Source organism: Morone saxatilis, unplaced genomic scaffold (assembly GCF_004916995.1).
Source record: "Morone saxatilis isolate NCDOM2014 unplaced genomic scaffold, NCSU_SB_2.0 Contig14, whole genome shotgun sequence".
Taxonomy (NCBI): domain Eukaryota; kingdom Metazoa; phylum Chordata; class Actinopteri; family Moronidae; genus Morone; species Morone saxatilis.
Genome location: NW_023339696.1, coordinates 11,572,344 through 11,586,285, shown reverse-complemented (window position 1 = coordinate 11,586,285; position 13,942 = coordinate 11,572,344). Strand labels below are relative to the sequence as shown.

The 13,942-nt window shown below is 40.4% G+C and overlaps 2 protein-coding genes across 2 annotated transcripts; both read right to left on the bottom strand.

Annotated features, from left to right (window-relative positions):
• Window positions 1-939: 939 nt before the first annotated feature.
• On the bottom strand, window positions 940-7,901 carry si:ch211-256e16.3 (kelch-like protein 20). The gene is made up of 12 exons (XM_035655590.1): window positions 7,804-7,901; window positions 7,171-7,449; window positions 6,929-7,063; window positions 6,638-6,829; window positions 5,661-5,804; window positions 4,620-4,806; window positions 3,796-3,942; window positions 3,546-3,674; window positions 2,524-2,700; window positions 2,258-2,404; window positions 2,004-2,169; window positions 940-1,799 (listed from the first exon to the last, which is right to left on the bottom strand). Exons 2-12 carry the CDS (start codon window positions 7,426-7,428, stop codon window positions 1,643-1,645), a joined length of 1,839 nt encoding a protein of 612 aa, XP_035511483.1. The 5' UTR covers window positions 7,429-7,449; window positions 7,804-7,901; the 3' UTR covers window positions 940-1,642.
• Window positions 7,902-9,365: 1,464 nt separating this feature from the next.
• On the bottom strand, window positions 9,366-13,387 carry anks4b (ankyrin repeat and sterile alpha motif domain containing 4B). Its single transcript, XM_035655589.1, has 2 exons — window positions 12,930-13,387; window positions 9,366-10,961 (listed from the first exon to the last, which is right to left on the bottom strand). The coding sequence occupies exons 1-2, from the start codon at window positions 13,088-13,090 to the stop codon at window positions 9,830-9,832; spliced, it is 1,293 nt and encodes a 430-aa protein (XP_035511482.1). The 5' UTR covers window positions 13,091-13,387; the 3' UTR covers window positions 9,366-9,829.
• Window positions 13,388-13,942: the final 555 nt, after the last annotated feature.

The following is a 13,942-nucleotide window of genomic DNA, read 5'->3' as shown; positions in this document are numbered from 1 at the left end:
CACAACAACAGATAACACAAATAGAAGCAGCAATTGCATATGGGCAATAGTACTTTCTAAGAAATGTATGAGGTTTACTATAATAATAAATAAATATATGTAAATATATGTAAATAAATATAACTATGAAATATGAGTCAAATTACTTTGTAAGTCTAAATTTTGACAAAGTTAAATTTACTTAGTAAAAACAGAGATAGTCAAAACTATAACATTTTAAGAAAAAACAAATATTTTCTTGTAAATAAAGAAAAGTTTACAGTGTCTCACCAAATACTCATTGTGTACCCTTGAGCTCTAACTTGAATGTATTTACTTCCTTATAAAACATTTGCAAGGCTGATTTCTTTGTGTTTTAAAACCTGCATTGTTAATATCCATGTTGGCTTGTCAAAAATCTTTCCAGCCTTTACTGACATATGACAGCCACCTGTGGATCTGTGTGATGGTGTGAAACCAGTGGAAGGACTGGGACAGGGAAAAATAGATAGATATAGCCTATGTATTGTCCCTGTGTTGTTTATATATCTATAGAATATAAATAAATAGGATAAGAACAACAGCGCTGCTGGTGGTCAAAAACTCCACAGGGAACCTTTAAACCAAAACTACCAGAAGACAAGTCAAGACTGTGGTACTGAATAAGAGCAGCCATTTTGACTTATTAAGCATTCTTACAACTTTTAAATGTTTTTTTCTTTTCCCGGGGAAAAATAAATAAAAATCACCTTCCACTTTCCCACTGGTTCAGTTAAAAAAAACTCAATTTTGTAAGATTAGGCATTTATAAATTTAAACATAAAAACAAAAGGGAAATTAACACAAACCAAAACATTTTAAATGTTGTAGTGTTAGTTAAATAGATGACTTAAGTTTGTATTTTTATGATAATTTTTTAGGCTGTTTTATGAAATAAAAAACAAATAAACCCCACCAGCATTCACATTAAAGAATTAAACATCTTTATTAGATCCCAACTCCATCACTAAAATCACTAAAATGCATGACGCACACTACGTTACAAAAATATACTCGACATATTACAGGTAGTAAAGACACTCATTCAGAACTTACAAAGTTTAAATACAAAAACACTGCTCACGTATAGACATCTTCACAGGTAACCTCCCAAAATATTCACAATGTGATTCTTTGGCCCACTGAGCATCTTTTGAGATAAATGTTTATAATTGTTTTTTTGTTTTTTTACAGATCTCTCACAGCTAGTCAGACCCCAATAAATACATCACATAATAATGATACAAAAATACACTATGTTGGCTGAGGAAATCTTCACAGATTTGAGGTGCTCGGACATTGAAACAGTAACATGTTTAACGTCATACAGAGAGTGACTTTAAACTGCTAAGTCGTTGATCACTTGAAATCCGTGTACGACGCTTCCGTCATCACCACGTCGAAAAACGAGGACCCACGTGAGTGAGGCTCAGTCCGCCAGCAGTCCCCGATTAAAAACCAGACTACTTCTTCCAGTCAGTAACAGCTCAAACAGCCGCCGTCCCAAAGCCACCCTCCTCAGTTCACTGTTCTCCACAGCTCTGAGCGTTGTAGTGCACCGTCCCCACAATGAGGACTGCAAGTAATGACCACGAAAGATTTTCTCCTCCCCGACAACCCTCGCTCAGTTGTCATTTGGCGTCCCGGGACAGCTGCTTATGTGGATGTCCTTCCTCAGCTGTAGAGACACACAGCTGAGCCAGCTGCGACTGGTGGGCATCTCCCCGACGATCTCCCACGTGTCAGTCTCGTCACAGTACCTCTCAATAGTGTCGTGATATCTGCACGCAAATGGTTATAAGCATTAAAACAGTTGTAAATCCAACAACTGTGTCAAATATTGCCAATTTCAGTCAGTCAATAAATAGTGAAATAAGAAATGTCTGAGATGTTTTTTGGGGGGTTGAGAAACTGCAGTGGAGGAATTAAAAAGGTGCTCCTGGAAAAGTAGATTCACAAACAACATTTCTGAATTAGACCCTCACCTGTCCCAGCCTTCTTCTCCTCCCAGAACGTAGATCTTTCCATCCACCACAGCAGCACCGGGCCGGTAGCGCCGTTCCTTCATGGGTGCGCACATGGTCCACTGGTTGGTCTTGGGATTGTAACACTCCACCTTATCCGTGTTCTCTGTCGAGGCATGCCATCCACCTTGAAGCAGAGATTGAACAGGTCAGTGTCATTGTTAAATTGGTTGCTGTGTTCCTGGCTGGGTGTATGTATGAAGTATGTTCCATACCTATAACGTAAAGCTTTCCTTTGAGTGTACAAGCAGCAGAACCAGAGCGAGCGATCTGCATGGGGGCAACCTCTGTCCATACAGAGGTTTTAGGGTTGTACACCTGAGCGAGGTCTGTGCCATCGCCGTCCTCTAGAACTGCACCACCTATACCAGGAAGCACAGAGGATACGCAAGAAACAAATTATACAAAACTGTGAACCAAATATTTTCAATAAAATATAAAATAAAATAGAAATACAAAGAGTGTGGCCTTTGTTTCCTACCAGTAACATAGAGCAGTCCGTCCAAGGCCACCACAGCAGGACTTGTGACGGCCATCTTGACAGAGTCGGTGAACTGCCAGGTGTTTGTGTGAGGGTTGTAGCACTCCACTGAGTCCAGACGAGAGCGTCCCTCCCAACCTCCCACCGCATACACGAAGCCGTCCAGCATCACCAGACCTGAGGAGAGGGCGAAGGGAGGAAGCTGATCATCTTTTTCTATGTGTGTAGCATAAAGGAACTACAAACTTTACTTTCCAAGTAAAATACATTTCCTTGATTGATTAATCAAGTTGTAAATAACTCAACTGCAAGATCAATATTATGTCTACCTTAAAAAAACAGCTTTACTATAATTTTCACACTGAGCTGTAATAGTGTGAACGGTGCTTGAACCATAAGCGGGCTGAAATTGATATATTGATATATGATCAGAAGTTGCTATTTTTATTGGAAAACTATTCAGAAAAAATCCTCAGAATTTAGCTTCAGAGCAATGTTTTTAAGTAAGAGTAGGAAAACTATTGAAGAGGGATGTTTTCATTGATAAAAGTTGGGATATTTATGAGTACCGATTTGACATATTTTACTTGTTTGACACTCTTACTCATAAAAAGTACATTATCTAACCCTAACCCGGGTACTCATTTCATGTGAGTACTCGCTCAACCCTAATAGCTGCTTCTGTGATTATCTTTGTAATGGCGTATAGTCGAAACCTACCAGTAGAAAGGGAGGAAGAACCTCGTACTAAAAAGCCTTAAAAGTTCGGAAGATTTCAGGCTATGGAAAATAAATGGAGCTAATAGAGCAGAAAATTAGCAACCAAAAATGAGGAATTCAAGCTCTTAGTGCAGCTAAAACATGACGGCAACCACAAAATGCTCCTTTAAATTCTCAGAAAAGAACAAGATTAACAGTTAAGGCAGAGACAGATTATTGGCAGGTAATATGAATTACTATTTTGTAAGGTAAGTTATCAGTACTTGACAGAAGAAGGGCTCCTCATACTGAGGCTGCCTCACCTAACTCAGAGCGAGCAACATTCATGGGAGCCATCTCAATCCAGGAGTCAAAGCAGGAGTCATAGCGCCACATCTCCCTGCTGGCCGAGCCGTCAGGAAACTCTCCTCCTGCCAAATACAGAGTGGAGTCTACGGAGAGGAGGAGCAAGACGGAAAAGAGTCACTTGTTGATGAGCTTAGTCGTTGCTCATTTTAGAGAGGGACACAATATGGAGTCAGTTTTAGTTTGAACGTCGCAGCGTTTGCTCACCCGACACCACCAGCCCGTGTTTGCTCACAGCGAAGGGCAGGCAGGCCAGATTCTTCCACTGATTCGTCACAGGGTCGAAGCTCTCGACGCTGCGCAGCACCACCTTGTCATCCTCCCCGCCGACTGTCACTATCACTTCGGCTGTCCCTGTTGCCACAGCAACAGGAGTAGAGGAGCAGAGGAGGAGTGAGCAGAGGCATGCTGGCCTTCGGATTCGATACAGTGTGGTGGTGTGTAGGGCGGCGACTAACGATTAATTTCCTTATCGAGTAATCAGTTGTATAAGCGTTAGTTTCGGGTTTAATTAATTGTTCTGTGGCCGTAAAAATATAAGTTTATGTATTGTTTTGGTTTCTTCAGACTATGAGCATGTTGTGAATACCCATATAAGATATTTGTTTTGGTGTATTATCATAAGACCAGCATATATTCACATTTAAGAGATTCTTTGGGTGGGCTTTATGTGCTCAGGATGTCTTACTTTATAATTGGAAGATTCCAATTAATTCTAATATGTAAGTTATTAATGTGAGCACCTAACAGTGTCATGGCAGAAACCAGACATAATACCTATATCTACATCTGGGTCTAATATCCCATAATAATAAGTGGGAAACACAAAAAAGGTAGCTTAAATGTGGAAGTATTTTTATAAAAAAGTGGAAAAATATTACAGAAAATTAGTATTAATGAAGAGTCCAACGTATAGATACAAACATTTGTAAGAGTATATATTAGGCTGACAAAGATGGACAAAGACTCTACCCATAGTGAAGATGCATGTGATTGGCTCCCAGTTGATATGTGCAGGTGTGAGTGTTTACCTGTGGATCTGCGTGGCCTCGCTCTGGGGCAGTAGAGCTCTCCGCGGCGGTCCTTTAGCAGCAGGTAGTCCTTGGCCTCAGAGATAAGCCTCTGGCAGCCCTGGTTCTCTTTCACTACATCCAGGGACTCAATCACATCGTGGAGGTAGTAAGGGCTGATAAGAGGCAATCGGATATGCTCGAGGACCTTTGAGGAACAAATGGAAAGAGAAATAATCTGATAAACTGTCACTGTGCCAATATACGCTAAGTCCAACAGCAGAATTTGAGCTCGATGCCAGTTGTTTCCACAGATTGGAGGGATTGCTTTTTATCACTTCTTGTTGGATAAAGTCACAGGGCTCAGTCAAAAGTAATGCTTTGGTCTTTTCCTGACCCTTATTGCAGCTTTTTGGTGTCATAGACCCTCAAATTGATCAGGCAGCAGACCTGTATTTGATTAAATGTACCTTCAGGGATCCCTGTCTGGTAAGATTCAACTGTCTATACTGTATACTGTACTTTTTAGTACAAATATCTTCAGAGTAAAATGACCACAGCTCGAAGCTCAATTCTGAGGATGTTCTACAAATAGTTTTCTAATAAATACAGCAACTTCTGATTAGCCCATATAAATTTCAGGCTTAAATTAACTTGTATTCTTATTCGGTACGATGCCAGGAGTGTCTTTCAGAATCCTTTGTGGCAAAAGTGGCTTTAGTAAATTATAAGAATAGCCTCACAAAAAGTAACAGAAACAGTTAAACAGTGCATCAGTGTGCAATGCTCCGGGAGGTAAGAGAGGAGTCCTTTTACACGGGGGCCCACTGCCTCATAATCTGGCAGTGTTGGACAGTGGTGGCGTGTAATTCCTGATTTATGGCTGTTTTTAAAGACTAACAGCTGCTGAGTTGAGGGCTCTTCTACGTTGCAACATCGGCCCCAAACACATGCACTTCTGTGGGATATACTTGGGATCACAGTAGCACGACGATAAACAGCCCAAGTTCTAAAAACTAAAATAAAAAGGCATGTACCTGAACTCGTGTAAGGGAATCTGACCTTTTCAAAGCTCTGTTTGCGAGAGGGACATTTATTCAACCACAACATGGCCGCCTCAAACACCATCTCCTCTTTAGGCACATTGAGAAAGTCGCTGGCAAGGATTTCTGTGAGTTTGTCCACACACAGAGACAGGAACTCCTCCTGGTGGGTAAGAAGAAAGGAAATAAGACATTGAAAGAAAGAAAGAGAGTAAATGACAACTCAACCTACTCAACTGGACTATCCAAGGGAGTTAATCACATGTAGTCATCGGTTTAACTGCTGACAGGCAGTAGGATTATCTTTGTTAAGCCCCTTTCACATATGAAACACACAACACTGCCAGCTTCAATTATCCTGGTGAGGTACAGGTGGCATGTGCAAAGGCAGCAAAGTATTAAAGAGGGCATATTATGCTTCCTCTGTGGTTTAGTGTGCTTTTTTTGTGCACGTAAAAAAGTTCTGAAGTTACAAAGTCCACACACCACAGGGAGTTACTGCCTTTCACAGAAAACACGCCTCGTTTTCATTCAGCCTTTTATTCTGTTACTCTATTACATGAATTTGTAACACATTACATGATTCTACTTCCCTGTCCACCATTATGGTTCCTTTGCTAACCAGTAACACAAAGATGAATCAGGACCTTTCAGGCTTTTCTGTCATATTCTCACCATATGGCAAAAACATCCTATTGCGATCATATTTACAGATACTGCGATGTGATTCATAGTTGGTGTGGGAACGAGCGTCTTTGCATCACAAAGTGAAAAGAAAAAGTGCTGCTGTGACATTTTTTGGAGTCAAACACGTTTTCTTAAATCTGGAGAACAAGATCTGAAGGCCAGGGCGTCTCTGCAGCGCTACAATACTTCATTATAACGCCGTTGTGTCACAAAATCTGCAGCTTCTGCGACTTGCATATTGCACTTTCTTCTAATTGTGCAGTCCTAGATGTGATTATAATAACACATATGTCTCCGTCAGCCTCTCACCTGCTGATGAACGCTGTTGAAGTGCTCAAGAATGTAGTCCATGCTGCGTTTCTCCAGCACCTTACAGGAATGGGCCTCGGCAAAGCAGTGAATCCCCACACAGTTCATCTCATCCATCTGACGCTCCATGAACCGACAGCAGGCCTCTCGAACGGCCATCACGTCCAGCAGATTGGCGGCTGCCAGCAGGGCCTGAAACACATTCAATGAGTGCGTTTTTGAACAGACGTGCTCTTTAGGGGGTTAGTGTATGCGGGTGTGCAGTGGCGAAGAAAAGGAGAGAGACTTTACCTGCACATTTGCTTTAGAGATATAGACCTCGGATGTGTAGGCGTAGCTCACCAGCATGCCAATCATCTGAGGCTCAACTCCATTGATGGCAACCCGCTCCTGCTTGGACTCTATCAGGTCAGTGGAAAACATTGCCTGAGGAGACCAAATGAGACAACTCACAGTTTGCACGGCTTTCTAGCCCCATCAGCACCACACTGGACCCCGCTTGTGCCTGTCACTGACATCAAATGGAGGTTTACCTGGAAGTAAGAGCTGAAGGAGGCCAGCACAATGCGGTGGCAGGGGAACTCCTGTCCTCCGCAGCACAGGGTCACATCACAGAAGGCGTTGTTGAGCCGCAGGCTGTTCAGGCCCTGCAGGACCGTGTTGGGGTGCCTGGCCTCCACGAACAGGTAGTCCTCGCTGCTCAGGGGGGCCGGAGGGGCGGCGGCAGCGGGACCGGCGTCCTCCTGGACTGGGAAGGTGACGTTCACAGTGACGGCGAGTATTTCAGCCATGTCTCTCTTTGCTAGGCGGACCTGGAGGGTTGAGTGGGAGCACAGCAACACAAGGAGGAGATAGTTAAACAAACGCGCCCCTTCAGATAACAACAGCGACTTTGAATCCGAGCTGGAGGGGTTAGCTCTCCGACAGGTAGCTCCGATAAGATGTGGTTTAAGAGATGCATGTGTGAAAGTGGCCGGAGAGACGAGCTGAGATTGTCTATTAGCTCACTAATGAGGCTTAAGTTAGCTCTCGTGTAGCAGCCTCGCGGTGCAAAACGAGCCGTAGTTTTTTCTTTCACCGAGTGAAGCTCACGAGTCGTTTTACAGGTGAGTACCGACAGGTGAGAGTAAAGGTTGAGCAGCTGTAACAGTGAGACATGTTATTACCTGTTAGACATAATCGTGACCACAGTGCAAACACACTCCCCCCCCAGCACACACATACATACACACAAACATACACACACACATACACAGTTAACGCCTCTCACCGGAAGCTCCTCCCCCTCTCCGCTGCATCACAGGTCAAGAGACGTCACCTCCGAGTACTTCCGGCTTCGTTTCCCCGCAACGCGTTAAAAAAACAAAACAGGTTTATAACAAGTTGAAAGATAAGATAAGATAATTCCTTTATTTATCCTCCTAAGGAGAAATTCATTTTGACACAGCAGCAATAGGGCAAAGCAGCGCAGAGAAACAGCAATGAATATCACAGTTAAAATAATGCTCAATATTATTAATATAGAAGATATAAAAACATAAATTAAAGTATATACATATTGTCTGTTCAAGTAGGACATAGGAGTTCCAAAATATGAGCCAGAAAATTAAACTTGACTAAACTAAAAAACTAAACTAAACCGTACTAAAGTGGAAATTAAATATAAATTAGTGCAAAGGTTTTTTGCGTTGTACGTAAGGAAGTCCTTTACCAGTCTTTTATATCTTTAATTGTATTCATCTTCATCTATAACACAGCTACGCCTGAGGGAATAAAAATGAACATAAATAATAAAAATAAATATTGTAATGCTTGTATTGGTTATAGTTAACAGCTTTTTTGTTTGTAACACGTCAGATACAGAAAAAATGTCGTCATACCTATTTTTATTTGAATAAGTGGAAGTTTACTGACATTTGGTCCAGCCAGTGGTATAAGAAATATTCATATCTTGTACTTACGTTAAAACAAATAGCAATACCACAGTGTTAAAAATACTCTAAAGTAAAGTAAAAGTACAAAAGTATTAGCATGAAAATTAAGTACCATAAGTAAAAGTATTCATTGCTAATTGCCCATTTAAGAGTAAATGTATATGATATTATTGTATTTAAACTATTGATGCATGAGTGTGTGTAAATGACGGTAATATTTAATGACTTTCATTTACCCTGCTGCTGAGTTGCTTGTTAATTTACCCCCACGATCAATAAGATCTTAACTAAACCTATAATATATCATAATTTACTTGTTGGTCATATTTACTGTTATTAATCTGAATCTAAGGGCATTTTCACACATACCTCATTTGGTGCGGAACGTTGGTCCGGACTTTTAGGTGTGAAAACGCCCTAAGTCTTCACAGTAATTAGTAATTAAAGTTGTCAAAAAAGAATGTAGTACAATATTACCCTCTACATGTAAGGGAAAAAAAGAGTTTATTGTTATAACAAGGTATTTTCACGCCTTGACAAGAGACTTTTCTTGTTCTAACAATATACTATTTGTATTGTTATAACATAATGTTATAATGTGTGTTATTGTGTGTTATTGTTAGAAAATGTTTCACCTTATATCATGACAACTTTACTTAAAATAAACTATTTATCATGCTATGACGTGATAACTTGTTGTTTAAATGTTGTTATGTAAGTAAATGTAACGTTATAACAATATAAGTTATCGTGATCAAGTGTACACATACACACAAATCCATCTGAGATTGTAGACATGTTTTATTTTGACAATTATGTTCTCAGCAGTCCAAATCATTATAACAAACATACAACAGCACAACCAAATCAGCCACAGAGCCTGTCATCTCATGTTATTTATGGAGAGAAACAATCACCAGTTCTGAACCAAAACATCTTGTTTTTGTCTACACATTGATATTGTGGATTTAAGATCATTTTGCTGGCCACAACGTCGCTTCTTTTTTATTTTCTACTAATTATAATGTTCTTGTCTTTTCTAGCCTATTGTTGATAGTAGGTCCTGATGCTCCTGCTATGCTCTAATTGGTTATAACATGGATTATATTGTATAAACAGAGGATTGCACAATGCTATTCCATCTCCAGTCGAAGAGTATAAGTTTGATTGTAGGAACTGCTCTAGGAGAAATAGTTCATCAAGAGACTCATTTTTAAGTTTCAAATTGGATTATAAATCACTGTTCATGTTTTTTAGATCACAAGGAGCTGTCCTTTATGATGCCAGGAGTCTCCAGTGCGTTCTTTCTGTGAGCGACAGCTTCCAAGATCTTCTTCCTGGGTCCCAGCTGGATGCGAATACCTTTCAGGTCTTCATCAGAGCAGAGCATTAGCGCCTCCAGGTCCAGGTGCTCTCTGCTGAATGCGAGGGCAAACTCTGGCAAGGAGATAGCAGACAAGAACGCATCTAAAGGAGATGTTTCCTCATCTTCATCATCATCCAGTCCCAGATCTTCCTGGTCCCAGGGCAGGTCAGTGTCACCAGACCCATCAAAGCCAGCAGCGTCTTCCTCGAACATCTCGTTCTGAACGAGGTAGCCGAGACTTTCGTTGTTCACGCTCGGCATGTCCTCCGACTCGGCCCCACCCATCTTCTTCATGAAAATCAGACCTCCGAGTCCCGGCCGGTTGAAGATGGACTGTTTGACCTGGCCGGGTTCTTCGTTGTCGTCATAATCATCAAAGCCTCCCATTTCTTCTTCATCCAACATGCCCTCATCCTGCTCACTGAAGACATCCAAAAACTCTGGTTTCTCAGACGCTCCACTCTCCTGTTTGAGGAAAATAACATTCCCATTCCCTGCTGAACTCAGTGTTCCTCTCTCTTTCTTCCCTAGCTTCTTCTGGAGTGTGCCTTTAACCCTGGCGGTTAGAGAGCCAGATTTATCTGCAGCGATAAGCTTGGAGAACTGCTCGTTGACTCTGGTCATGGTACCACCGTTCGAGAACGCTGACCCCGTGCTGACCTCTGAAACAGACCCATTAATGCTGCCTCCACGCTGCATTTTATCCATCTTGCTCTGGTGTTTCTTCTTTACCTTCTCACAGAGTTTCACACGTTTCTCCGCTTCTTTGACGGCCTCCTTCTTTAGATTGGCGACCTTCTTGGGATTTTGGTTGGTCTGCTGCGAGGCCGCAGAGTCAAGGAAGCGCACACAGTCCATGCGGTCACGAGAAGCAGCAACATCCATAGCCGTGTGGAAATCATTGTCCAGTGCAAAAAGGTTGGCTCCGAAGTTGACCAGAAAGCTCAGGATGTGCATGTGGCCGTTGGCTGCGGCGTGATGCAGCGGAGTGTTTCCCCAGATGTCACTCCTATTGGGGTCTCCTCTGCATGACACAAGAGAAAAGATGTGATTTAGAGTAATGATCTGAAACTTTTGCCACTCTTTGTGTGATTTTATGTGTTTCTTTTCTTTCAGACAGCTAGATTTTGCTATTGTATATTTGTATAATGGCACAGCGAATGTCTTTATTATTGTGTTGTGCTATCTTCACAGTCCCAATTACCATTAAGTCGTGGTTCTGATTGAAATATTTAAATATTTTGAGGAATACACTTTGCTTTCCTACCGAGTATTAAATGAAAGAACTGATACTACTCTCGTGTCTGTACAGTAAATATGGAGCTGAAGCCAGCAGCTGGCTAGCTTAGTTTAGCGCAAATACTGGAGACAAGAGTAAATAGTTTGCATGGCTCCGTCCAAAGGTAACAAAATCCACCTGACAGCACCTCTAAAGCTCCCTGATTAACGCATTATATGTAGTTTGTGTCAACCATACAAAGACAAGAGCAATTTGCTATTAAACAGGGGGTCGGTAACTTACTAGTTGACTGGTTGCCTGGCAACTGCCAAGAAATAGTCTGGGACATAACGCCCTGTAAAACCACAGTGTTACATTTTTACACTTTAATGTATGGATTAAACGGCAACTACATCAATAGATGCCTAAATCCTACACACTGGTCCTTTAAACTAGTGTCACTCAAATAGGGGTACTTTGGAGTACTCTAGGGGTACGGGACATTTAAAAAAAACAATATTACAAAAAATATCAGTTATTCATGTTCATTCAATGTAAGTTTAATAAACCCATTCATATTTAATATTCTATATCTATAAATTTAGCAATGGATTCTAAACATTTGAGAGGAAGCATTTGAGTTTTTTCTTAATTAATCAGGCACTGGCGGTGTTTGGTTGAAGAAATATTAATAAAAAAATTGGGGAGGTGCTGCTTTAAACGAGCAAGATGTGATGTTTTTATTCGTGAGCCTTTAGAGGGGCTGTTAGCTGTTACCTTTGGACTCAGCGAGGCTAGCCGCTTTAACCCCTTTTTTCCATTACGCATGCTAAGCTAAGCTAAGCTGAACTAACCAGCTGCTACAGTAAAGACAGTGTGTTTGCCAAAATGTAAAACTTATCCTTTAAATGTAAGGTACAAATTAATTGGGTATCAAAATATACCCACAACATATAACAAAATAATACCAAACAGGAGTGAAGATAATTGGTGAACTATTAAGAATTAAAGTCCTCCTGTGCTGTGGCTCATTGTCACAGCCATAAAAAGTCTTGATTACTGTATTGCCATAAATTCCAGCTCATGTTGGCAACGACCAAAGCGGAAATGCTTCAGTTAATTCAGGCCACGTAGGTGAGATACTCGTTACACCGTACTTAATACCTCCCAATCATCTTTTCTGAACCTCATTTTTCAGTAAGAACGCTGTGCTCGATTTTCGCTGGTCTTTTGTTGTGTTGGATGAGAAATGGAGGTGGGGGTGGTGGGGATAGATAAAGGGCTCTTTTGTTTTATAGGATGTCTTTGGCTGAGTACACATTTGGCTCAGAGTGGAGTTTCAGCTCATTATAGTGAACGACATGTGAACACGTGTTGTTAATACCCAGATGAAGTTCTGAATAATTAATTCACAGTATGAAAATGCTTTAAAATATTATTTTTCAGCAATAAATGTAACTGAACGATATGTTAACCTTTGCTCAGGGAACACTTGTGATTGTACTTTAGATTTTCGTTTAGTTTTAGGGCATTGTACATTAGAATCAGCATTAAAATCTATATATTTCTACATCTTAATGTAACAATATAGCCAAAATCTGTCAAGTTTAGCTTTCTCTATGATATCAAAACATTCTATTTAAATGTTTAAATCAGAGCTCTAAAGGTAATAATCACAGAGTTAAACCTTGCTATGGCCACAGGTTATTTAAGTGGCTGAGTAGGTTATATGTGAGATAAAGCAGGTGATAGAAAAAAGGGTGTCACGCTTACTCTCTGCTGCATATGAGCTGAAGAGCATCGACATGTCCGTGGAAAGCAGCCAGTAAGGTGGGAGTCATGCCATCCTCATCTGCAATGTTCAGGTCCCTCCTCGTGGCCTCCTTCAACAGGTCCAAGTATCCATCAGTCGCTGCTTTGTGGTACCTAGACATCTCTCAAAAGAACAGAAAAGGTTGAAACAAATCTGTCACTTTCTTTCACTCTTCTCACCCTCCAACTCCCTTCAGATGCACACAGACTGAGGCGACTGAGCAAACAATGTGATCACTGGGCGTCAACATATCAGCAGCTCAGAGCCATAAAACAAAAGCAAAGTCCAGTCCACTGCTGTCAGCTGCACAATCTCCTCAAACACCATCACTGCTCGAGATCATTATTTAACTTCATTAAGTGTGGTCACAGCAGTGTTATAGGTACAATTGAGCCACTTACTGCTGTTTTTATTTAGTACTTTTTTAATGTTTACTCTACTGCATTAAAAAGAAATACTGTACTTACATTCACTACATTCATTTTACAGCCGTAGTTACTATTTATTTTACAGATTAAGATTTTACCTACAATAAATCCTTGTAAAATATGAGGATTTTTATAGATTAACTAGTAAAAGTTAAAATTACCTATACAACAACAATTTTACTGTTAAATATATTTTGAGAAGCTGGTGAAATCATGAAAGTTTGGTTCAAGTTGGTCTTTTTACATTGAAAAAAAGTCAAAACAAAATAAAAGTTGCTGATCACTTTTTTGATAATTGATTAATCAATGTTTAAGGTCCAGCTTGTTGGGTAGTTTCATAAAAGTTCTTTGGATGTGCTTTTTCTTGTTTCTTTGTCATTTATTTTATTTATTGTACAATTATTTTATATAGTACACCGTAGTTGCAACAGTTATAATGTAATGTATACTATATAGTTTATGTATTGAGTCAATTAAGAAGAACTATCTTCTAAAAAAAAAAAGAAAGTATGTAATATAATCTAATTAGGGACCGAGCCAGCAAC

Coding starts and splice junctions, on each gene's coding strand:
- anks4b (XM_035655589.1), bottom strand. CDS start 13,090: ATGTCTAGGTACCACAAAGCAGCGACTGATGGATACTTGGACCTGTTG. Junction 10,962..12,929: donor CAGCTCATATGCAGCAGAGA/GTAAGCGTGACA, acceptor TGTGTCATGCAG/AGGAGACCCCAATAGGAGTG.
- si:ch211-256e16.3 (XM_035655590.1), bottom strand. CDS start 7,428: ATGGCTGAAATACTCGCCGTCACTGTGAACGTCACCTTCCCAGTCCAG. Junction 5,805..6,637: donor TCAACAGCGTTCATCAGCAG/GTGAGAGGCTGA, acceptor CTTACCCACCAG/GAGGAGTTCCTGTCTCTGTG. Junction 3,675..3,795: donor ACACGGGCTGGTGGTGTCGG/GTGAGCAAACGC, acceptor TCCTCTCCGTAG/ACTCCACTCTGTATTTGGCA.